General features: G+C 35.4%; 1 protein-coding gene across 6 annotated transcripts in view; it reads left to right on the plus strand.

The window, feature by feature from the left end:
- The window catches only part of DGKI (diacylglycerol kinase iota), a 592,236-nt gene that overhangs the window by 311,873 nt on the left and 253,344 nt on the right, over positions 1-27,019 (plus strand). For 5 of the 6 annotated variants that reach the window (XM_074193600.1, XM_074193597.1, XM_074193602.1 and 2 more), the window contains 3 exons: positions 14,616-14,698; positions 19,628-19,688; positions 25,500-25,613. In XM_074193600.1, the coding sequence (XP_074049701.1) occupies positions 14,616-14,698; positions 19,628-19,688; positions 25,500-25,613 (258 nt within the window). The remainder of the gene's footprint in view (positions 1-14,615; positions 14,699-19,627; positions 19,689-25,499; positions 25,614-27,019) is intronic. The other variant, XM_074193598.1, reaches the window with a different exon arrangement.

Genomic DNA, 27,019 nt, shown 5'->3' on the forward strand with positions numbered 1-27,019 from the left:
ATGACTCCAAAAAGCCTGAGATACTTGAAAATATTCATTCACCCTAAAACTTATTCCACATCATAATAAATTTCTAACAAGAACTACTGTACCACCATCAAATGGATATTTACATATACTCTCAATATTCCTTCTCTGAGGATATTGTTGCCTAAATAAAAATATCAATAACACATTAATTATATGATTCAAAGTCTGCTATACACATATCTATTAAATCTTTTCCTTCAGATTCCTCTCTCAAATAAGGAATATATTACCATGAAAAGGGATGAACAGTTTTCTGAAGCTTCAAAACAAAGTACCATAAATCTATTAAGCTTTTTTATTCTAATTCTAGCTTTATTGTTATCCATTTTCCTTAAAATATTTCAGGTCATCTATTTCTTAATGTTTTCCAACACACTTTTTGCACAGCATCCCATATTGATGTAAAAAATATTTCTCTTTGTTAGGTCAGTTAGGTAAAATATTCACTTTTCCCCTTCTTACTAAATCTACAAAAGTATGTTAATTTTCAAGTATAGCAAAAACCCACTGATTTCTTGCCCTTTGATCTATAAATTATTAGGTACTGTGACATGAAATCCAAGACTTTTTACCATACACAGGGTATTCCAATAGTCTTAGTGTAAGTTTAAACTACTATACATATACATATATACGTGTGTGTCATGTATCTATATACTTAAGTATATATTTATTTATACATGTGTATATACTTATGTTTGTATTCTACACACACAAATATCTCCTAATACTGTAATCTCTTGGTGTCAATTCATATTTTGTCAGATTTTTGTTTCCTGATCTGTTTACTCAGAATTTTCAACAGTCATTTTGCATCCTTCCATGTAAGAATAATTCTTTAAGGTAATTTTGGTTCCTGTAACCAAATAGGCTTCCTTACTTAGTAATTTCTAATCCTCCCTGGTTTAGAGAAGTTTGAGGGAGGTTTGAGATTCTGAAATGTAGTACAAGGAAACATAGCAGTAGTCTTCCTTATATGCCACTTATGAAGTCAATGGAAAACTGGAGGGGTACATGATTATCTAGGGGTGCCTAGTCACGTCAAATATCAATGAAAAGGAGGAAAACTGTAGAGAGTTTCTAGTCTAACCTTTGGTTTTACATTCTTAAAATGAAGATCAGGAGTAGAGATAACTGCTAAAACCCATCTCAGCCTCAACTATTATCAAGAGATAATAGTTGTCAAAAGGACTTAGTGGTATCTGACACATAGTAAGGCCAACTTCTGAAGACAAAGTTGGCATGGTCAGGAGGCAGAGAACAATAAGACAAAAACACAATAAAGAGAGGAAGTGCAGCAATACATTTTATGGAAAGGAAATACTCACAATGAGGTCATTCAGGAAGGATAGACACAGGACTGCTCTGCTGGATTCCTGAAATAGAATTATTGTGCCCTAATACTGGCAAAATCCATGGATGTCTATGATCTGCCTATCTGGAGTAAGCAAGACCTAACTTGAGGGGAGGGAGCCTAAAGCCTGGACCTAAGGACTGATGTTTATTCACTGGGGGTGGAGGGAGTTTTTGAAGGAATGCTTAGGGGATTTGGTGACTGATATAAAGACTTCCTATCATTGAGAAAGGGAACTTTAAGCTATTGTTGGGAAGACTGGGGGAAATTTGACCTACTCTAATGGCTTCTTCCTTGAATGGGATAAAGAAGAAATTGAAGTCCTTTTATCTTTTCTCTTATATCTTCTTGAACATCTTACATCCTATCAAAAGAGATAGGATTTCCATTTTTTTCACTTTCCTGTCTATTGTGCCATCTAAAAAAAGTTCATAATACATAGAAATGGAAGAGAAAACCTCAAAATTCTGAAGTATACATATGTTCTCCTCAGTTCTACAATATAAACAAGATACTAAATCTAGAGGAATATGCAGCTTAAAAGTTCTAGTATTTGAATAAAAATAAAAGCAATGCTAATACTAATAACTGACATTTAAACTTTTTCATATATCATCCATCTCATAAATCATCCAAAATCACAATAACTCAATAAAGTAGAATCAACAGGCTCTACTATCCTGATTTTACAAAACAAACTGAGGGTAGCAGATCTTCCATTTGCAAAGTCCATCATTCCATCCATTGCTTCAGGCCCAGCCTTTCTCATCAACTCACTGTGTTCTAAAAGTTGATCTGTAAGAAGACTTTTTTTGGAATTTAGCAAAGATTTCCCTATAGACACAATGTTGCAGATGTTGACTATATTCTCTCCTCCACAAAAGTCTCTTGAATCCATCATTTGTATTATAAAATAGTAGATAGAATGGTAGAAAAAGGAGTCTTTTGAAATTTTAAGCTTTAAGATTCTATGGCTAGTAAATATTGAAGCAAATCTTAGAATCCTGGTTCTAATTCATTATGTCTCTTTTGAAATTTTAAGCATTTCAGTTCTTTAAAATAAACACGTGAATCTGAACTATTGTTTTTCCACATTTTGCATTGGAAAAAATCCAAGGTAATCCATGAGACTTCACATTATCTTCATATATCTTTATTAAAGATTTCTTCTTAAATGGAAGAATACAAAATAGTTGTTGAAAATCTTGGATAAATAGGTCAGGAAATAAAATCAAGACTTCAGATTTAAATTGGTACCAAGAGATTAAATTACAGTATTGGGAAAGTATGCACATACATACAAACACTTGTACATTTTTATACATACACACACACACATACACACACACACACACACACACATATATAGATTCACATGTATTTGCCAGTGTACTGTACTTGTAATTAAGCTTTAAATTTATGATGCTGAGTAAGAAATGCTTTCACAAATATTTATCTGAATGTCAGTTTTTAGAAGAAAAGTAGAATTAAAGGATGCATAAGAAATTGAAGATTGGGAGTTAGTAGGAAATTATGAAAGGAATGAAGGAGGAAATGGTTAATTTCAGGAATCTTAGAGATTGATAATACTGACTTTTAATTATGTCTAATGATAAAATTTAAGAATTATGTCATGTAAGTAGGGGTATATTGGTAAATGTATAATAATTGGCTCTCCAAAAGAAAACAAAATCTATACATATATATATATATATATTATAAACTTTAATCTTTATTGTTAACACCTATTGTTTTCAAAATCTAGGCAATAAATAAAATAATAAATCAATGCTTATTTGTGACTACCTATTTATGAAGTATGCGTTTTCAAAGGAGAAAATTTAGTAGTAGGTGACTCTCAATAGGTGACTAATGATTTGAGTCATTCCTAGCACAATAAATATAAGAGGTCATTAAGCCCAGTCTCCCTCAGTAAACAAGTGAAAAAACAGAAACCTAGTGAGATTATCTTTTTAAACTTTAAACTTTTTAAAATTTAAAATTAGTAGCTTTCCATTGCATCAAACCCCAAGTCCTCATTTCTTTCATTCTGTTTTTCTATTCCTATAATTTTTGCTTCTTAGCTTCTTCTTGTCCTAGTTTTTTTCCCTCCCTCCCTCCCCCCTTTCCTTCTTCCTCACCTCTCTCTGTTTTTATTTCTTGGTCTCATAGTTTTTTAATTAAAGACCCCTAGACCCTCACTTCATGTTGATTTAAATAGCTTCTCTAGCTGGCAGTCCTCTAGAGCTGATAAACTTGACCTCTTGATTGACTTACTCAAGAAGTCATTCTTTAGGGCTAGATTGCTTGGTTCTTGTCCTTCATTATTGAAGAAGACCAAAATGACATCACTATGTTTGAGTCCATCTGTGGTCGATCAGCTCAATAAGAGCTCAGAATGCTCTATCACAGGTTGGTCACAAATAGTCCATGTCAACATCTGGGGTGGGCACTCTAAAACTTAGGTATGTCACATTTCCTTTGAATTGCTTTAATTCTGCTCTTCTCATAGATTGCAGCACCCTCACTGATGAGAGCATGCCATACTGAATGGGTCCTATGCCAGTATCTCCCATACTGCATAATCAGTTCTCTACAATTGATAAACTTCACCTCTTGATTGATTTACCCAAGGGATCATTCTCTAGAACTCATAGTATGGCAATATCCAATTTTGATTGACCTGCTCCTGAGCACTGATAAATGTACAATAACACTAATAATCATTATTGATATTCCTGTGGTACTTTCAAGTTTGCAAAGCTTTGTAACCTCTTTTGAGCCTCATAATAAACTATGAGCTGGGTCCTATGGGCATTATTATTCTTGTGTTACAGACAAGAAAAACATGATGTAAAAGTTAAATGACTTGCTCATACTCATATCTAGCTTCAGGGATATTAGAACCCTGAACTTTTTAACTACTGTGTCAATACCAGTGTATCCCATGGTATCATGCAATTGAGAACTCTGGTAATCAATGTTTAACCCTACAGTAGCTCCACTAGAATCCAGTAGAACTCAGTCTTTGACCCTAAGATAGGGACAGAGAATGCTTATATATAGTCTTCCAATTTGATGAATGTTATATACTAGACCATTGTCTCCATCCCCTCCATAAAAAAAGAAGAAAAACAAAGAACAAATCAAGAAACTTATAAATATTTATAACACAAATACTCATGGTAAAAGTATTCTCTGAATACACTATGTTAAATATTGTTTTATAGTCTCATCTATTATCTTAACCTTATTATTACAGCAGTGTTATTTCCCTGCCCTCCTCATTAAATTTTACTGATTTGCCTGTTATTGTTATTAACAAAGCCTCTCTTGGGTGATCTTTTTCTGTACCTTTTCCTGATTTAATACTTGGATTTGTCATGCCTCTATCATCTCATAGCAGCTGGCATATAGATTTTAAATTTTTTCTTAAAAATACTAATAAACTTACAATACCTCATAATTCTGTATAATACCTCATTATTTCAGAGCAAGTCCATAAAACATAGCAGTTGATCCTTTTCATAGAGCAGTAAGGTAAACATGAAAAAGTGTTTGCATGTATGTATAAAATGTAAAATTGTACTAAGACATTTAAGACAATACACATGCAGCATTTATACATACATGTCTGTATGAATGCACATGCACACATGTGTGTGCACACACTACATATATAGATGAACACATTTTATAGATCAGGAAACTGAGACACAAGCTAAGTGATTTGCCCAAAGTCAAAATAAATCATACACAGTCACCCAAAAGTCTTTACTTTGTATTCTGTTACCTCAGTTTTTGAGAACTTGGAGTCCTAGGCAGACCACATTGAGTAGGATTTTAGTGGAGATAATATTTCCATACTAGAGTCTTGATGGATATGTCTTCTTCATCACTCATATTAGGAAATAGTACCACTTTGGAGGGAATAGAAATAGACTTAGCTCTTTATAGGACTTACTTAGCTTTCTACTTATAACCAATGAGGTTAGAAAAGTCTGGAGTGTGTTCAAGCCAGCTCTGTTTGAGTTGATTGTTAAATTTTCATTTTGAGCCTCCATATTTTTGGAAATCAACAAAGCTACAAATCAGGACTTAATTGCTTTTCTTCTTTTTCTTTTTTCTTTTTTTTTTGTTTGATAGTCTAGACTTAAGAAAATGCAAATTAAAGTGAAAAGTATTTGGGAATCATTTCACTTTTTTTGGAGAGCTAGCACATTCATGGCCTGAGCCTTTCCCCCATATTTAAGTCTTTTTCTGCTGGGCAGCTAGAATTTGGAGTCCTGAGTGTCTTCCTATATACCCAAGAGCTGGAGATAAAAGTATTTTTCTTTTGGTTATGTGAAATACAGAGGAAGGAGCTATAATGTCATGGCCTGATAGTATGTACTCTTTCCCCATATATACACAGACAAACACACACTCTCCTATGCAATATTTTCTAATTCTAAACTTTTATTTATTTTCCCTTTCATATAGTTTCTCTCCTTGGTACCTAATTAAATTTGCATTGTTTATTCTTGAGTAAGTAAATTTTGTATTTTATTTTTTATTTTGGGGTTTTTGCAAAGCAGTGGGGTTAAGTGACTTGCCCAAAATCACACAACTAGGTAATTCTTAAGTGTCTGAGGTCAGATTTGAGCTTAGATCATTGTAACTCCAAGGCACATGCTCTATCCATTGTGCCACTTAGCTCCTCCATTTTTATTTTTGATAAGCATTCTCAATACCCACTAATATCGTTCCTTCCTTCCTTCCTAGTTCTCCTCATGATTTTTGAATTATTGACCCTAAGCACTCACTAAGACTAAATTGTGTTTGGCTTTCTTCCCATACCCAAAATTCCTTTAGTCTTACGGAAGAACCACAGTGCTATTGATTGATTTTTCAAGGACTACTCTACTTTTCAATGCAGGGGCATATTACCTTGAGTACTTGAATTCTTGCATGCTGAAGCAGTAGAAGGGATCAGGTTTACTCCCATTGTCCTATTCATGATGGTAGCTATGCTGGGAAAACTCTCTTCACTTCAGTCTAGCCCAACCTATGCTTTGTGCCTGTAGCTATTCTGGGTCAGATCTAAGTTTCACACATGGGAGTTAAAGAAAATGAAGCACTTGTATGCCATATAACATTTAACAAAAGTTTGCTTAACAATAACTTGGAAAGACTATTTAGCAAAGATACTTTGATGGATCTGAGCTGGATCAGCTCCTTTCATATTTTCCTTGATAGTATGTCTGATCACAAGTGTATCTGGACTTGAAGGTTAGTGGGATGGGCGTCCATGAACCTGAAGCCAAACTGTGAAAATATTAAGTTTTTATGTCTCAGACAATCAGGATTTTGTGTTAGTAGTCTGTTGGATCAATTAAATCTCAAAGGTGTTTTCATGACCTTTTTAGGGGAAAAAAACTACCTTATATGGCAGGCCCTTTAAGTTTTCTTTTTAGTAGTAGATGTTGCTCTTCCTACTTTGTAGAATTTTGTGCTTTATATTGCATATTTTCCTCTAGATTACAACTAAGAATTTTGTATCTTTATTTCTACAGACAGGTAAACACATACATATATATATATAATACATATTTATATATCATATGTAAATAGGAGTATGTATATATGTTTAGATAGAGATATGTTTTGATCTATTTCATTGGAGGCAATATTCAGATTAATGAAATCATATATATTATTGTAGACATATATGCATATGTTTTGTGAATATATATGTCTATAACATACATATAAGTATGTATATTTATACATGAATATATTAAATAAAATGAATTTGTGATCTCATTGATGTGACTATTGTTTCCAATGATATAGATAACAAGATATTTCTGCCTGATTATCTTGTGAATGTTTTGTCCCTGTTCTACCATAAATTTACTATAATAAATATATCTCAAATGCTATAAGAACTTCTTTGCTTTTGCTTGGCAATTTGAAGGAAACTATCCACAGGACTATCCTCCAGTTACTCTTTTCTCTTTCCAAATGACAAGCTTTTATTTTGGTATGCACTTTAGAAAAGCGTACATTTCTTTGCGAATAGCTTTTACTCTTCCTTTGTAATTTCCTCCTTTGTGATTTGTTGTAGCCTGCTGATGAACATCCTGTATTTTTACATTGCCCTCATTGTGGTGATGCCCACAAATACACACATTTGTATAAGTCTAAACATATATATACATACACATATATGTGTGCATATATAGTATATATGTCTATATAGTCAACTGCTCTTGAAGAACTGTATTCTTGCATGTGAGAGTTTCAATCTTTGTCAGTAGAGGGAGTATGAGTACTGATTAAAAATAGTTTGCCTGAAGTGTTGAAGTGTGTCTTTATTTGATATCCCAACCACTGTTTTTTTTTTTTTTTACATCAGTCATTGCATAAGTTCAAGGAATGCTTTCTGGACCTCAATCAGTCAAATTTCACGAATGTGTCCACTTCTGTTTCTCTCCTTTGACCCTAAATACAATCTGAAGTTTCCAAAACAATAGGAGATAGAAAACATAAGTCCTTCTAGTTAGTTCCCCTTTTTAGATTTCAGTTTCTTCATCTGTCAGGTTGAGGGAGTTGGACTAGTGATTGCTAAGGTCCTCTTCCATCCTTAGTGGTTTGAGATTCCATGCACACATTTATTGGCTTCAATTTACTCATTTTTCATAATGTCCAACTCTTCATTGACCCTATTTGGGAATTTCTTGGCAAAGATGCTGTTAGGGTTTACTATTTCTTTCTCCAGCTCATTTTATGGAGATGAGAAAAGTGAGGCAAACATGATTAAGTGACTTGTCCAGGGTCTTATAGCTACCAATAATCTGAGAAGAGATTTGAACTCAGGAAGATGAGTCTTCCTGACTGTAGGATACTTAGCTACCCATTTACTTGCTCCCTTCAAATATGATCCTTAACACTTTGGCATTGCTGAGTCACTCCAATTGGAAAGAGAGGAAAGAAATGTTTGATTTAATTTCCTGCTACTTCTCAGTGGCCAGTGGTTTGCATTTACAGGATTCTTTGTGGAACAAATTTCTGCCTACCCTATAAGAGGCTTACTGATTTGTTGAGGTTTGGACATTTCACCTTGTTGTCACTAGCCCCATCTCTTCTGGTGTTTCTAAATTTAGAACATAGACCCTTAGAGCTGGAAGCATTTTTAGACATCTATTCCAAACCTCTCTTTTACAAATGAGGTAATTGATACATCCCAAGTTATAAAATTAGTAAACATAAAGTGCTCTTTCTACCACACTATATTTCCTCTCAATTGATTTTTTTTTCATTCTCCAAAATTTTTGTTGGTAGGTCAATGGCATACTAAACAATATTAGCACAGTAACTTTCTTCCTTTTTCTTTTTTTTCCCTTTGCTCCCATCTAGACATGCAAAATCTCCATTCTCTAGGTCCCCAGTTCTCTTTATGCAGACATGAAGGCACAGTATATGGACATGTCCTGTGTCTTTGCCATGCATCTCCCCATCCTGGGCATTTTCACTTGTTTCCCCACATTTCTAGAACTTTCTCCTTCTTTGCCTCAATCCCTTCTTGGCTTTCTTCAAATCTCAACTAAAGTCCACCTTTCTACAAGAAGCCTTTTTCTAAACTCCCTAAGAGCAAGTGGGTGGTTCAGTAATTACTGTCCTGGGCCTAGAGTCAGGAAGATTTGAATTACAGTCTGGCCTCACTTATGACCCTGGTTAAGTCACTTCACCTCTGTCTCCATTTCCTCAATGTGAAAGGAAGATAATATCAGCACCTCATAAGACTGTTGAGAGGATTAAATGTAAAAAACATATAGTGGATACTATAAGAAGCCTTATTACCTTCCCTTCCTTTTAATTCCAGTACCATTCCTTTGTTGATTACCCCCACTTATTTTGTATCTGCCTTGTTTGAATATAGTTATTTTCATGCAGTCTCCCCCATTAGACTGAGAATTTCTATTTTTTTTTTTTAGGTTTTTGCAAGGCAAATGGGGTTAAGTGGCTTGCCCAAAGCCACACAGCTAGGTAATTTTTAAGTGTCTGAGACTGGATTTGAACCCAGGTACTCCTGACTCCAAGGCTGGTGCTTTATCTACTACGCCACCTAGCTGCCCCTGAGAATTTCTTAAGAAGGACTGTCTCTTATTTTTTCTTTGTACTTCCTGTCCTCAAAATAGACCCTGATAAGGAGTAATAATTCTCAGAGCAGTTAGATGTCACAATGGCTAGAATTCTGTGCATGGGGTAAGAAAAATCTGAGTTCAAATCCAACCTCAGACACTATGTGTCTGAGTCATTTAATCCTGTTTGCCTCAGTTTCTTCATTTGTAAAATGAGCTGGAGAAGGAAATGGCAAACCACTCCAGTATCTTTGCCAAGAAAGCCCTAAAAGGCAACGTGAAGCTTTGGACACAACAGAAATGACTGAACAGAAACAGTAAAATAAATGCTTATTGATAACGATTTTCTTGTATCACAGTCATTGCTACCTCCTAGTCTTAAACATTGGCAAGGAGAAGTGCAAAAACCTCTGGTGTAGTGAAACACCCCCTTCAAACATTTTCTTTAATTATCTATCAATGTGTTCTGCTTGGCAAGTGGAGTTGTCTGAGGTATCATTCATATTTGCCTTTTACAATTTCCTCTTAATGATTTTCATATATCTTATTTTGTATCAGATTTACAGATCTGCCCATTCCCTTCATTGATACCCAGGTCTGCAGGGGATATTATACTTAGCCTCGTTAGAATCAGGGTAGTAGAGCATTATTTAGGCACATCCAGTCCCACAATACCAAAAGACCATTGAGGTGTTAAAGTTAGAGTGGCATGAATGAGAATTATATGCACTTTTCTGAATATCCTTGAATTCTTGAGTGCTTTTCTCACTTTGGTGGAAAAATAGGAAAGTGTTTAGGAAAAAAATAATTTGGAGAAGCTTTGGAGTCAGAATCCTTCATCTATTATTTTGATAGCTTTGTAACCATAGGCAAGTCACTCCATGTTGGGTCTCAGTTTCCCCATCTGTAAAATGAGGGGAATTGGGTTAGAATCAATAGTTGTTAAACTCAAACAGAAATGGAACCAATAATCCACATATAAGGGTCCCTGTTGATCCTATGTCATCTTAGTTTTGCTTACGTTTGCTTACATTTCTATTTATCTTGTCCAATATCTCCCAGTTACATTTTCATCTGGTTTGTGCACTTCAGGTACATGCGACCTGAGAATAGGTGTTTGACATCTGGATTAGATGATCTCTAAGGTCTCTTTTATCTCTAATGCTTTGATCATAGAAAGACAGTATTGTTTCAAGGATGCTGTTTTGGCATGTTGCATACAGGTGAGGGTTCTGGGGAATTTCACAATGGACAGCAGCTGTGTAAATGGTAGAAGCATTCAATTAAGTATTTTGTGTGGGAAAAATGTGACTTCTCTTTCAAATATGAATCAGTTGCATTTGACAGAGTATCAGAATTGGACAACTTGGAGATGAGAGTAACAAATATTAAGAGAAATCACTTAGGTTGTGAGTGAGAACTCTAACTTCCATTGATTTAACACAATTTAGTGGTTTCATTCAGGTATTGATTGCTTTTGTTAATGAACATATTAGTTTGGAAAGATTTAGTCTCGTTGTAGGGAAAAAAGTAATTAGATCATGACTAAAATATAAAGAACTGGCCATGCAAAACTGAGCCAATTAATTTGGTGATCTAAAATCTAAGTATGGCTCATTACCCTCACTAAAATCAATGTGGTCTTGTGGATAAAAGACTGGAATTTAATTCAGGAAAGTATGCATTTAAATTCTGGTTTGGATGCTGGCTGTGTGATGCTGGGATGTCCTTTAATATCTCAGAGATGTCTCACTCCTCATTTCTCTTTCACTTGATCCAGACCTGTGATTTCATCTGCTATAAGAAATTCCCTCCACCTGTACAGACAGCTAATTTTTTTATCAGACAATTGGCTAGGGTCTCTGAGAAGTTATATCACTGTATGTCCAACACAAGTTTCAATGACAAGACTTGATCCCAGAAAAATCTGGGGCCAAGACTTGCCTAGGAAATACACTAGCCACTGTCTCTCCTCACGTGTAAAGCAGGTATATATGAGCTGATACCTACTTCAGAAGATTGTTGTCAAAATCAAATGAAATAATGTCTTTTAAAAATACTTTGTAAACCTTGAAGTACTATAAAAATGGGAACTATTATATTACTATCACTAGAGAATTTAAGAGTTTATGAGCATAATTCTTCAATAGTTTCCAATTTTTTCTCAGCTCATTTTTTTTTAAATAAGATTATCCTGGAGACATGTAGAAGCAGAATGTTAATGACTCACAGTGCATGTATTACCAGGAAAAAAAAAAACTAATTTTGAGGCTCATTGTACCATGACAAAAGGTAGAAAGGAATAATTTACATCATCAATTGATCCTGCTCCCAGATTGCAAAATTGGACTGCCTCTACAGCAAGTCAAACAGACACATATATAAATCAGTCATTAAAATGACTACAGTGTTACCCCATGGAAACTCAACAAGGCCAGATGAGGAGTGGGCCAGACAATCTACAAATGATATGCAAATGGAACAGTGATGGCCTAATAGGGATACTCTTTTTCCTCCAATTATCAGCTTAGCCATGATTGTGGAATAAAACTCTCCAGAAAGGGCTGAAGCAAAACATGCTGTTTGATGAGGTGGAACAGGTAGTTGTATTCCACCCAGGATAGTGATGATGGTAGCTAAATTTTGTTAAAATATATAACTAAGAGAACCTTGCAAAGCGTGGAAACAGTAGAAGCACTTTGTCTTTTGGAAAATAAACAAATAAAATATATAAAATTATATATATATATATATATATATATATATATGCAAATGTGTATCTATGTGTATATATTCTATGTGTGTAAACCACATATATCCATGCAAGGTTTTGTTGTTTTCCAGTCATTTCAGTCATGTCTAACTCTTCATTTTGGGGTTTTCTTGGAAAAATACTGTAGTGGTTTGCCATTTTCTTCTCTAAGCTCATTTTTAATAGATAAGGAAATTTAGGCAAACAGGATTAAAGTGACTTGCTTTATAGCTAGTAAGAGTCTAAGGCAAGATTTTAAGATGAATCTTCCTGACTTCAGGTGCAACACTATCCATTGTGCCATGTATGAGCTCCATTCATTAAGACTTGCCCTGCAGAGACCAATTCCATTACTATTATTGCAGCTCAGCTATTGAGTTCCCTCTTAGTCCTCAATCTCTTCTGCAGACCATTCATTTTTATTTAAGAATTCTAATTGTGGTTCCATTCTATTTTGGCTTAGAGATCAGGTTGATCCCAAATCACTTCTCAGGGTTGGTGATGACATGCTTGTCCCTGTGAACTGTAAATCTCAGGGTAATAGTCATCTCTCAAACTCTTTTGAATTATAAACCAGGAGGTAGATGGAAGCAAAGCAGTAAAAGGGCTAATAAAAATAGTAAATGTACAAGCTTAAACCTGAGATGTTATTCTTGAAAAAAAAAGAAGGCATTCTATAATATTATAGAAATAAAAACAAGAGCAAGATGGAAGACTTAGATTCAAATCTTGCCAGTAGCTGTATGACTAAGAAGCAATGTCCCAAGCAAATCCCTATATCCATGAGTTACAGATAGAATGGTTGGTCTGTAGTCATAGAGGAAGTTTTCACATAAGGGGTTTCTACAGTAGTGAAATCACAGAATAACATATCAAAGTATATTCTAAAAAGTTCTATCATTTAGATACACCAAGATAGATTCATAATGATATAAAAGGTATCCTGGCCAATAGGCCTAGTATTGACTTTTTAGTATAACTGATCATAGATTCAGAGCGTGAAAGGATCTTATAGGTCATCTAGTCCAAATCTTTCATTCTACTGGTAAGGAAACTGAGACTCAAAGGAATGACTCAAGATCCCACAAATAGATCTTGGAAGAGATAAGATTTAAACCCAAGTCCTTTGTTCTAATGCAGTAAAATTCATTAATATGAATATTATCCATTTTTTGTCCCTTCACATTTCATTGCCCTTTTCATTAGCATTGCCTCATAAAGACCTGTGCTTTGTTTCTTAAGCAAATCTTAAATATTAATGTATTTTAAAACATTTGGATTTTTTTTTTGTACAACTGGCATTTCTCATTGTCACCCCCAGCCTCCATGCCTGGCATAAAACCCTTTCTTGAAGCAACAAAAAATAATCAAGTAAAATAAATTTTCTTGACAACATATGAACCTATGCCTCAGACCTTATTGGTATTCTGCTACCTCTCTACCAAGATGGTATCAATTAATCAGGAATGATTTATCAAAGACAAGCAAAAGACAGTTCCCTCAAGGAACTCACAACATAATGGGAGAAAACAGCATATAAGCAGAAAAGGGGGTGGTAGTAGAATAATACTCAGAATAGTGGCATGATGAAGTCCTATAGCTAGGTTGGAAATGATGAGATGATTGCTCTAGGTACTCTCCTTAAATGACCTAGAAGAGGTTTTCTGATATCTATCTCCGCCCCCCCCCCCATCTCTACTCAGAGGAAGGGAAGGACCTTAGAGGCTGAGAATACTGAGGAAGTATGAGTTTCAGAACTGATTCTGTCTCTTAAGTTATGAGTTTCTGGAGATCAAGAAGTCTCAAGAGATCAATCAGATGGAAAATTATGTATCTTTCCTCATTAGCTCTCTGGTACCAAAATTAGCTATTGTTAACCTTGACTATACATGTGATATTTTTTACTAGTTCCCAAACATGTGTAGATTGCAGCTTATGCAATCAGTGTAAACTGTCCCTTTTTATAGGGATGTGATCTCTAAGGTTCCTTCACTGTTTTGGTTTTGTGATAAAATATTTTTATTAGTTAGCTTGAGAAACTAAGGATTTATCTTATCGAGGTGTTAATTTAGAAGATAACCACCCAAATAAGAAATTCTCTTTTTGGCTTTTAAAGGCCTATGTGGTTCAATGTGAGATTGTTTTAAATGAAATTGGTCTGAATAATAAAAAGAAAATTGTTAATAACAAGATAACTTTTCCTCTAGAGATATTCAATTCTTTAGTGCTATATTTTCTAGCTATTCCAACATCTTAGATATGATATTTTGAAGGATGATTTTTATATAATTTGTATAGTTTGTGATGTTGAAAATAACGATGTATCCTCTCTCACTTTTGTTTTCCACTACAGGGGACCAAAATTCTCCAGATGTTCATGTGGTATCTGAATCCACGGCAGGTCTTTGATCTTTCTCAGGAAGGGCCAAGAGATGCGTAAGTTCTGGAATACTTACCAGAATATACACTAATCAAAACTTTCCTTTATTCTTTTGGGTATGGTGAGAACTTAGAAAAAGTAGGTGAGAAGACACATCACATTATTTGTAGGAAGCTTCAATTTTAAATTGACCTAGGAAATAATGGTCCTAATTTATTGGAGACAGTGACCTAGAGAGAGTGCTGACCTTGCAGTTGTTTAATATTTGTGGCACAAAGGATTGACTCCTGGGTCAAGAATTCAAGTCTAGTCTAATTCAACATCAGACTAGTTCTGTGAACTTGGATAAGTCATTTAACCTCTGTTTGCCTCAGTTTCTTAGCTATAAAATAAAGATAATAATTGCATCTCCTTCAGAGTGTTGTGAGGATCAGATGAGATAATATTTTTATAGTGCTGGCACATAGTAGGTGCATTATTAATTCTAGGTGATGATGATGATGAAAATAATAGTTACCCTGAAACATACTGGCTGCATGGTCATTGCCAAGTCATTTAAACCATTAGTGCTCCAGTCTCTTAAGTCTCTAAGACTTGGTAGGTCCCGACATCAGTGAAATTACAGATCTAGACCCTCAAAATTTCATGATCACTTTGCTGACCACTATTCCTAACTCTTCATTGTCACTGTTTCTCTCACCTATCAACCCAATTTCTTTTTAGCCATTCATACTTATTTCTCTGATCACTTCCCATCAAACTTTCCCTCTTTATTCACTCCTTGGAATAAATATGAATGCTTATGTACATGCAGCTGTTAGTAACTCTGAGTGTGTGTCTGCGTGTTTGTGTCCTTGATATGCATGCATCTTTGAGTGTGTTTGGATAGGAAGCTTTGCATGCAGGAGTGAGGCTTTAGTTATGAGTGTGAGTGTCTTTATTTATTGGTATAGATAGATATGGAGACTGCTTGGATATGTGTGCATCTTCTGAGCATGTGCATGTTCATGGATGAGAGGGAGCATATGTGTGCTCTTTCAACAGATAATGTGTGGGAAATTTATCGCAACTCCTCTAGAACTACTCCTGACTACCTTCAGATTATTCATGTATAAAAGTGACCTTTTATGAGGAAAAGTTTTAATCCTGTCTATTTATGCTTTTAGGGGATGGGAAGATAGGGAGAAAAAGTAAAGGAAAAGAATAACTCCTTTGTCACCATCCAGCAGTTTCCTTTGCCATCTTCAGAAAATGTGAACATCTTCTCATTGATATTGAGTGTGTATGGGGTTGGAATGTGACAAATGCTGGTTTAATAATAAGCCTTGTCAAACTCTAAAATATGTTATATGCTTCAAATCACTATATTTATATGCATTATCTTAAACATAATTTTAGAGCATGATATAGTGGCTATAATAATTGGAATTTAGAGAATACCTAAGGTATGCAAATTATGGTTTCATTTACATCCTTACAACTACTCTGGGAGATAAGTACTATTAATATTTCCATTTTATAGAGGAAGAAATGGAAGCACACAGAAAGATTCCAAATGAATTGTCTCTAGGGCCACACAGTTGGTAAGTGTCTGAGGGAGTATTTGCACTCAGATCTTCCTGATTCTTGACCCAGTACTCTATCCATTGCACCACCTAAGTTCCTTTAAAACACAGAGAACTTGGAGTCAGAAGAATTAGAGTAGGAAAAACTGGCAGTAATTGTGTGATTCTGGATTAGTTACTTAACCTGCCTAAGCCCTAGCTACTTTACCAGAAAAAATGGGAATACTAATTTTATCCATCAGAGACAGTAGGGTTAAATATAAAGAGGAGGATTTAAAGTGAAGACCTGAATTCCAGTCCCAAGTATACTACTTACTTTGTGACTCGGGGTAAGTCATTTGACTTCTTTAACCATAAAAGGAAGAGAAATTGATTAACTTGTTGTGTAGGTCAGATGAGATAATTTATGAAAATACTTTGCAAAACTAAAGTTATACTTAAATATTAATTATTGTTATCTAGCCTGACATTATGCACATGAAGTAACTGAAGTTCATTAATTTTAACTTGCTTGATAGTGAGTGGTCAAATTGTGTCTAGAACCCATGATTTTCATGTCCCAATCCAATGAGACCAAAGAACTTGATCTTTGTAAAGGATCTAGCATAGTATATAGAGGACCCAGCCATATAAAGGTGCTTTAAAAATGATTGTTTCTAGGGGAGACTAGGTGGTGCAGTGGATAGAGCACCGGCCCTGGAGTCAGGAGTACTTGAGTTCAAATCTGGACTCAGATACTTAATAATTACCTAGCTGTGTGGCCTTGGGCAAGCCATTTAATCCCATTGCCTTGCAGGAAAATAAACCTAAAAAAAAGATTGTTCCTTTCTCTTCCCTTTTCTAATAAAATACTTTCTACTCTACCATGCCTCATCATCTTCATCATGTTAGTCAATAAATATTAAATGCCCATCATATGTCAGCACTGGACCACACCCTGGGAATACAAAGCAAGATAAAAGCTAGATCTTAAGGAGTTTACAATCTAATGGAGTGATAGCATATAAACAACTATTCACAAACAAGCTACATACAGGATCAATAGGAAATCATCAACAAAATGAAGGCACTGAAATAAAGAAGGGTCATCACCACTTCTGTGACTCATTGTTTTAGACCTATCTAAAATAAACTCTAAGTGTAATGTAAAAACCAGAATTTTAGTAGGTCAGTAGAGAATACGGTATTTGAAAGATCATTCCTGCTCAAATTCTCTTATTCTATTACACTCTGCACCACTAGGGTTTGCTGCAGGATTTCTAAAAGCCCTTTCAGTTCTGGGCTCATTCTCCTTAAGGTTCCTTGACTAAGCTGGATTGTCATTTGTCTCTTCTCCAGCCTGGCTAGATTTAATGCAAATCTATACATCTTGGAGTATACTGAGGAAAAAAAGGTCAATGCACAAGAAAGTGTTTGATTGGGGGGGGGCAGGAATTACTTAATTGATAATTGAGGATCAATTCACATGAAAATCAATTTGATAGAAATATTTTCTGAAGAAATGGATCACTCACCTTCTCCAAGGTACAAAGCAGTGGACCCATTTTTGGATATCAGGTGAGAGAATTCCATGACACTAAAGACCAAAAGACTTGATTTCAATTCCTAACAAATATTGGGAACAGTCAGGGAAAAACCCCAACAAAAGGGGCGGCTAGGTGGCGCTGTGGATAGAACACCAGCCCTAGAGTCAGGAATACCTGAGTTCAAATCCGGCCTCAGACACTTAACAACTACCTAGCTGTGTGGCCTTGGGCAAGCCACTTAACCCCATTGCAAAAAAAAAACTAAACAAAACAAAACAAAAGCAGTGTGTGTTTGTGTGTGTGTGTGTGTGTGTGTGTGTGTGTGTGTGTGTGTGTGTTTGTTCTTTCCACCTCCATTTTCTGGTAAATATTTTAAATTTGATGGTGAAGAGCCAGGAAAAAAAAAATACTGTGATCTAGGAAGAAAGACCCCTTGGATTTGCATCAGCTGCCTGAAGTTTACATCTTTGTTCTATAACCTCCTGCCTATATGAACTTGCACAGATAACCAAAGCACCTCACTAGACTTCAACTTCTTCTCTCCCTCACCCCACATAACTAATGAATCACCATGTCCTACCATTTCCTCTTCTGAAATCCCTCTTCCATTTGACCCTTGCTTTCAATTCACGCAGGCTCCCATCACCTTTTGCTAGATTATTTCAATAATCTTCCAATTGGTCTTCCTTCTTCAAATCTCTTATAACTACAAAAATAATTTTCTTTAAGCATAAAGGTGAACCTATGACTTAGTCACTCAACCAGTTTCAGTGGCTTTTTATTGCCACTATGATAAAATATAAGCTACTGGAATTAAATTTTATAAAGCCCCTCACAACTTGTGACCCCAATCTGTGATCTGTGTATCCAGAATTTTATATACCATTCATGCTTTCCAACTTGCAGTTCAGCCAAACTGGCTCTCCAAACATGATGCTGCCATGTCTGAACCTTTTCACTGGCCATTAACCATGCCCAAAGGCACTCCCCTCCCTCACATCTGCCTCAAAGGCCTTCTTATAAATTGAGGAACCAGGAAATCTTGAAAGAAGTGAGGGAGTTCAAACATCACCTTCCACGTGAAGCCTTTCTCCATTACCTTTCCCCACCATTGCTAATGCCCTCTCTTCCTAATAGCCTTGTTTGTCACTACTTTGTATATTTCTTTTTAATTAAGTTATATTTTTTGCTAGATATATGTATATACATTTATACACAGCTATATATACATATACATCTATATTGTCATATGTAGTTGTCTTTCTCATCAAAATATAAATTTCTTTCATGAAGCGATTGTTTCTTTTATTTTATTTGTATCTTCAATGTCTAGCAGTGCCAGGAACTTAAATATGCTTGTCATTTGATCAACTAGATAGTCTCAAAGTTCCCTTCCAGCTGTAAATTTCTGGTCCTTTGATCATATTGGATGACAAGTGAGGAGAGGAGGTTGGTATCAATCATGGCATTTCATTGAAAGATAGAAGTAGCAGAATTATAAAAAAATTTTTCTAAGAAGTAAATATGGTTCTTACTGAGACAGGAAGAAAGAAATAGAAAAATGAGGAAAAAAAGATGAATTTTTTTTTTTCCAAGGAGGATTCAGCTTAAGTAAGGGATAGAAATGGATGAAAGAAAAACAAATTACTAAATACAGGAGTCATAATGAAAAGAGGTAGAAATTGTGTACCCTTTTAAATTCCAGACATACTTTTGATAATTGAATCCCTTCATTCCTTTCCCATCTTTGATACTAATATAGGTTTCTGCTTCTTCCACTCCATTGGATCCTCCTGATGTTACTGTTGTATGGGACTTAAACTGGAGTTTGACAGTGCCAGCTTGTTGTGTGGTTTTTCTTTTGTTGATATGATTTTTTTCTTTCCTTTGCAAGGCTTGAGCTGTATAGAAAAGTTCCAAATCTTCGAATCCTGGCCTGTGGTGGAGATGGAACGGTAGGTACATGGAATAGTCCCCATTTTAATTTCTTTTTCTATTTTCCTTTGGTTTCCATTGAATAATAAGACTTCTTTATTCCTACCTTTCTTCCCCTTTCCCTCTCAGCCTCTAGGTCTTGCCTATCAAATGGAAATTTTTTCTTCACACCTCCCACCTCCCATATCTAGTTAATATAATGGGACATTAACCAGGCTTAAAAATATATAGTTAATGAGAACAACTAACATAGCCTGTCAGAATTATTGTCAGCAGGATGACAGATTGAATTTCAGAAGGAGACAGAGAATGAATATTCTGGTTATTCCTTTCTATCACCATTGCAACTACTCCAAAACTTCATTAAAACTCTATTTTAGAAGCTCTTTTTAAAAAATATTTTTTAAAAAGTTTTTATTTATTTAAGGCACTGGAGTTAAGTCACTTGCCCAAGGCCACATAGCTAGGCAATTGTCTGAGGTCAGATTGGAACTCAGGTCTTCCTGACTCCAGGACCGGTGCTCTGTCCACTACACCACCTAACTGCCTCAATATTTTAGAAGCTTTTTAACCTAAAGTAGAACTTCAGCCTCCATTCTTCCTTTCAGACATTTATAAAATGCCTACTTTGTGCAAATACATTAGACTAGTTACTGGGGATACAAGGACAAAAGAAGAAACAATTCTTGACCTTGGGGAGTTTACAGGGTTCTAACATACTCCTGCCAGGTTAATCTGCATTAAAATTCTTTTTTCTTCTAACTCCCCCAAATCTTCAGTAGCTCCCTATTATAAGGAAGCCTTAATTCTTTAGTTTGGCATTCAAAGCACACTTAAATGTACGTCTCACCTGATGCATTCTTATTGTCCACTTCTTTAAGCAGGTTGTAGTTAGTAACTCCTGAGCATATCATTTTTATCCTCTTATCTGTATCTTTGCTCCTGTTTCTTTACTGTCGAAGGACTCTTGAAACTTTATCTATCCTGCAGGACCCAAAGTGCCTTCCCTGAGCATTCTAGACCTTCAGGGATTTCTCATCCTCTTTTGTATTCCTGTGATATTCATTATCTGTGCTGTCCCATCCTTTTGTCATAAATACTATCTTTGTTTATTACTACTTTATGTTATTGATAAATACTCATATCATTATTTCACGACTAATGTTTCATGTCTCCCTATAGGAAGATGGGGAGGGCCTGGATCATGTATGTATCATAACCTTTAGATACTCTTACAATTCTTAGCAATCATTCAAGAAGAATCAAATACTTCTTATGTTCCAGGTGCTAGAGATACAAAAAAGGGCAAAAATATGGCCCTTGTGCTCAAGGAGCTCACTGTGAATATTGAACATTTGAATGTAAACACTTAATTGTTGAAATAATGGATAAATGAACAGCTTAAATCTATATTATCTTATTCCTAGGCTTATATTGTAATACTAATCTAGATTTTTCTTGTGTTAAGAGTAAGGCATTTCTTTTAGTATTTTTTTTTTTAATTTGGACATATTCTAATTCATTATTAGTAAAAAATGTAAAAACAAATGACAATGACAGATGGAAGTATCATAATGTAATGCTAAAAATGAATTGCTTAGCCTACAAATGATTGGGGGTATTATCTCAATTTTCTCTGGCTCTGTTATCTTCTTGAGCACAGATTCTTGTTTTGTCTTCATTTCTCTGTATGATTTCCCTCTACTTTTCAGCATACGTAGCAGAAGGCAGCACACTCCTGGTTGGATAAAGAACACAAAGCTCTTATATTTGACAAAAATTAATGCTTCATTGTCTCCCCTAAAGCCATTATGTCCCAGAATGAAAATCTTACTCAAAATTCGTCGGTCTGTGATAGCCTGTGTTAGAAACAATGCCAGCAGTCCAGAGCTGTATGACTGCTGTCGCCACGGTTGGCTCTACTCTGGCAAATGGGGAGGGCTTGGTGTTCAGGACCAAGATACCCAGCAAGCCAAGAGAAGAAAATAATTCTCAAACCTGGGAAAGGGCGGGAATAGTCAACTTACATTTCTTTATCTCTCTCATGCCCAAAAAGGTTCAAATCTTTGGGTTGTAGTTTCTTAGGCAATTAATTAATTGAGCAGACTCTTTTGACTCTTAGAGATGCCCAGCAGCATACTGGGTAACTGGGGAGAGAAAGTCAAGATACTGTAAAAGGCAACCCCTTTCCTTTGAGAAACTTGCCACCTAACCATCAAATTAGAAAAAAAAGCACCTGACAAGGAAGACTTAGAAAGGAAATATATCATCCTAGATTGAGTGTTGGATTTGGAGAATGGAAAACTTGGGTTCAAATCCTGCCTTTGATAACTTACTCTCTGTTTGACCCTTGGCAAATTACTTAACTTTTCTGATACTCAGTTTCTTCTTCTTCTTCTTCTTGGACTAGATGGCCTCTAGGGTTTTTTCCCAGCTTTATATTTATGGTCCTTTGATTGTTCTAGTGCAGCACTATCACCTGACCTCTTTTTATCTTGTTTTTGCTGTTACCAGGAAAAAAATGAGCCACTCATATATGACATGCTTTTTATGTCCTGATATTTTAGATGGAGTTTGTTTTCATCCTGTCCTTTACTACATTTTTCCTTTTCCTGCAATGCAGGCTTGTTTTTGCCTTTTTTTGCTATTCTGAAGAAAAGAATCTTTAAAGACCTCTTATTTGTTCAGTAACCATCTTGCAAACCTGGGACTGGGACATTTCACTTCCAAGACCTTTTTCTTTCTTAAGGGAAGAGAGAGAGGAAGAAGGAAATACAGTGACTAGTGATTGTATCAGGAAGAAAGAAGAAGGAAGGAAAGTTGTGGACAATTATGTTACTATGGAGAATGGCTATAACAAGGACATAATTGAAGGTTTGCCAGGGGACACCAGGGACCCTTGGCCAGAGTATGGCTAGCTCTGAATTGTCAGTCATAGAACAGAGGAGGTTTCAGGACTTTAAAATTAATTGTACTGCAAGTCAGGAGGGCAGGTTATAGATCCCTCTGAAGGTTTTCTAGTACCAAAAAGATCAAGGTTTAACTTCATGCTTTCAGGGTCACTTCAGATTTTGCCTCAAGGCTTACTGAAATGATGAGATTTCTGAGTATCTCCAGCTAGTTTAGAAAGCAAATCCTTTGATATGAATAGGAATGCCTTTTTTTGTTCCATTCAAAATATACTTCCTCCATTTTTAGCTGAGAGGAGATGTGCTAAAGGATCAGGGAGACACAGTTTATAGTCATTGCCTTCATAGAACATCCATACTATGAGCACAGTATCTTCTTACCTCTGTCACCAGTAGAGTCTAATAAAAGTCCAGAGAATAATAATAATTCAGGTGATCATAGGGATGGTCTGTGAGGCCTTGGAGGGAGCTATAGCAAAAGCTAGATGGTACAGACAAGTTGATTTTTGGATCATTAAAAGAAATGACAATTTAATGAGAATTTTTCAATAAGAGAATGATTGAAAGAGAATCAGCTTCTCATCACTGGAGGTGTTAAAACATAGACCAGAAAGCCACCTCTCAGGGATGCTAGAGAAAAAATTCATTTCTTTGAGAAGGGGGTTTGACTAGATGAATTCTAAGGTTGCTTCAAACTGTTGATTTTTAATATCTAGTAATACTTCATGAATTATTTTATGTAAGATTACCTCCTCTCCCTTGATTGATACAAGTAGATGCTTTTGTTTGTTTGTTTCAGTTCTCACGAATTCTTATTCTGATTTCCTTTCTCTTCTGTTAGTGCCAGTTTGTGAACTCTTATTTCTTATTAGAGTTATCAAGTGATGAGGTTGACACCAATTATTCAATCTAATGTGAGGTGGATGCATAACCAGTCAAGCAAACCAGTCAGCAGCTTTAAACTGAGTCAATGAGTCTTACTTAGGACTTATGGTTTTCTGACATTTATTTCAGCATCACTTCATTTTCAGAAGACCTAGGGTTTGAGCTGACTACAAGCTTAACATAAACCAGCGTCAAACCTTTAAAGGAATGAAATCTATGTTTTACTGAATTAGGAGAGAAATTAATCATGTGAGAAATTTACTACCTATATGACCTTGAGAAGTCAATATTTTTGGTCCTTGATTTCCAGGCCTGTAAGATTAAAAGGTTGGATTGGATCATGTCTAAAGCACTTTCCTATCATATTTATGATTCTGTGAAGCAATTTTCAACTAATGCAAAGAACACTGGACTCATAGTCAAAAGACCTGAGATTTAGTCTTAACTGTCATTATTTAGTCCCATGACTTTGAGCAACTAAGTTTTTTTCTTTTTCCTAGTCAGTTTCCTTATCTGTATAAATGGGAGATTGGGGTTCAATTAGGCTTTTCCAGATTCCAAATTCTATAACACTATACTCTGTATAGATCAAATTGCAATTGAAAAATTCTGTTCAATTCTTCATTTTTCTAATTAAATGGTACATTTCTTGAGAGAAGGGACTGATTCACTTTTTTTGGTAGATTAATATGGGTAACAATACTGCACACATCATAGTCACTCAATAAATATTTAAATCTTTGACTTTATTTCCATTTTTAGATTTTACTTTTTTTGGAGGAGGGGAAATGAGTTGTTTGGTATTGTTACTTCCCTAGTACTAAATTCTTTACCTTTCTTAATTCGACCTAAGGGGCAGCTGACCTTGGAGTCAGGAGGACAGGAGTTTGAATCCAGTCTCAGAAACCTGACACTTACTTGTTGTGTGAGGTTGGGCAAGTCACTTATCCCTGATTGCCCCACATCCAGGGCCATCTCTAGTCTTCCTGATTCATATCTGACTAATGGAACCAGATGACTCTGGAGGAGAAAGTGAGGCTGATTACTTAGCACAATACTCCCTCACTAAAATCTAATTTATGTACTTGTCATGACATCACCTCCCCTGATGTCATGTCTTCTTCAAGAATGGAGGACAAATATCATCATCATCAATTTGACCTAAGATCCAATTTGATTTTTTGGTTGCTCCTGTTGGCTTCTGTCCAGTTTTTCAGTTTTGTTGGCTTCTGTTCAGCTTACTTACCATTTCTAAACTCCAGATTGTTTTTTGATACAAGTTGCCATCTAGCAATGATTTTTTAAATTTCATAGTTGTTAAATTGATTTTTAAATAAATTATAAAATTTTCTATTTGTCCATATTTAATTTTATCTTAATAGATTCAGTTCAATGTTCTATCTTGTCAAGATAACTTTTGAATCCTGATTCTATCATCTGATGTGTTAGATATCCTCCCCAGATTTGTGTTGTCTGAAAATTAAATAAATATGACATCTATTCTTTTGGCCAAGTCTTTGACAAAAATGGTGAATTATAGACTGAATGGATAAAGCATTCAAGCATACTCTTTCAAAGGACCCTTTTTCTTGGACTAACTGTACAAAGTGTTTATAGATGGAAAAAATAGGTGGAAAGGATTGTATCAAATTATTTCAGACCTGAAATTTTCTTTAAAAATGTTACCTCTTGAAGTCAGTTAAGAAGTAAACAAATGGATGATTGCATCTAGTTTTGTTTATGTAGGATATGCTCTAAATGTTGATTTCTATTTCAAGATGATTACTATTCTGGAGTGAGTTTAAAAGTTTAAAATAAAGAACATTCCTTTCCAATGGCAGTTTTTATTTTTATACACACACACACACACACACACACACACACACACACACACATACACACAAAGAGACAAACAGACCTTCCATATGATTATTATTAAAGGCTCCTTCTTCCTCTTCCTACCCCTAGACCCCTGGAATTTGCTTCTGTTTCATTTATATTTTTCTCTCTCCTTTTTGGTCTTCAATCTGTCTGTAGGTCGGTTGGATCCTTTCCATCCTCGATGAACTTCAGCTCAGTCCCCAGCCTCCTGTTGGGGTTCTTCCTCTGGGTACTGGGAATGACCTGGCTCGAACTCTCAACTGGGGAGGGGTAAGGACTAGCTCTCAAAGGTCTATAGTGATCCAAGACAGTTCATTGCCAAGAAATCATTTCTTTGTAACAAACAGATGTTCCAACATGAGATAAGGATGTATCTTCATCTAAGATAGTGATTTAGGTTTAGGGGTCAAAGGGACATGATAAATGTCTAGGAATTATGGATTGATATTTTCAGATTTTTCCTATTATTAGGTATTAATCATGAAGAAGCACCTAAATATGTGACAGAACTTTTTCACATAAATCCTTCTTTAATCAAGTCTTCTCAATAGGCAGTGAAAAGAAGTGGGTTATTATATTTTATTGTTCTATCTCACTTTGAGCACTTATTGAAAGTTGGTCATCATTTCCTTCCCTTTGTGGAGGTATTTCTTCCTCTGAATTTGCTTGATTTACCTCACGAATGATTTTTATCACCATTACTTTATCACAATTACTTCTAAAATGATGATCCTGGTAGAAGAATGGCCATAGCTGGTAATGGGGGCAACCAATCAAATTTATATCATGAACCAGTTTCAGGCTAACTCAGCAGGAAATAGTGAAAGCTATTGACTTGCAAGCTATCTTTTTTTTTTCCAGAATGCAGATGGTGAGGAGGCACCATTGAGTACAACTTTAGTATTTATCATTGTCATAGGGAATAGTTCTGTCTCTAATGCCATTGGCCATGTGTGGCTTAGTTAAAAGCTACAACTTCTGGTGTCCTGGAAAGGGAGCTTGATATCATACATTACAGCTCAATAAATCCTCACATGAAACAACTTTTACTTTTCTGGAGGGCTGGATTTCTCTTACCCATAATATTTCTTTGTTCTTTTCCAAAATTTGCTTCAAGTTTTCAGTAAGAGTGACTAGGAAAATGAGTTTCTTGATTCTATGGTATCTCAGTTAATTTCTGTCTGCTTCATCAACAAAAAGAATAGTGCTGCAAGAAAGACTGGGTGTGGGGACTGTGAGGAGAACAAAGTTCCCCTCTAGGTATGACCTTCCATGTATTCTATATCCCTAGCCTGACTCTTTTCCAAATTCTGCCTTTCCTAAATTTAAGTGTTGTACCTAGTATTCCCAGTGTGAGATTGCTAAGAGGAGGGGGTTGATGTACTATGGTCAGTTAGTCAGCAAGCATTTATTAATTTCTTCTATGAATCAATCACTGTGATAAGCAATGAAGATTAAAAAAGGTAAAAGATAGTCCCTATACATAAGGAGTTCATACTCTTATGAGGGAGGCAACAAGAAAAATGCCAAATATGTACACTCAAACTATATATTAACAGAAGAAGGTCACTAGAATTAAGATGGGAGGGGAGAAGCTATAGTGTGCTCTAGAGATCCAGCTGCTGCTGTGTCTTTATGATCATAAATGGCTATATTCCTGGCAGATAAAGTTACTG

The sequence above is a fragment of the Macrotis lagotis genome, chromosome 7 (genome assembly GCF_037893015.1).
Source record: "Macrotis lagotis isolate mMagLag1 chromosome 7, bilby.v1.9.chrom.fasta, whole genome shotgun sequence".
Lineage (NCBI taxonomy): Eukaryota > Metazoa > Chordata > Mammalia > Peramelemorphia > Peramelidae > Macrotis > Macrotis lagotis.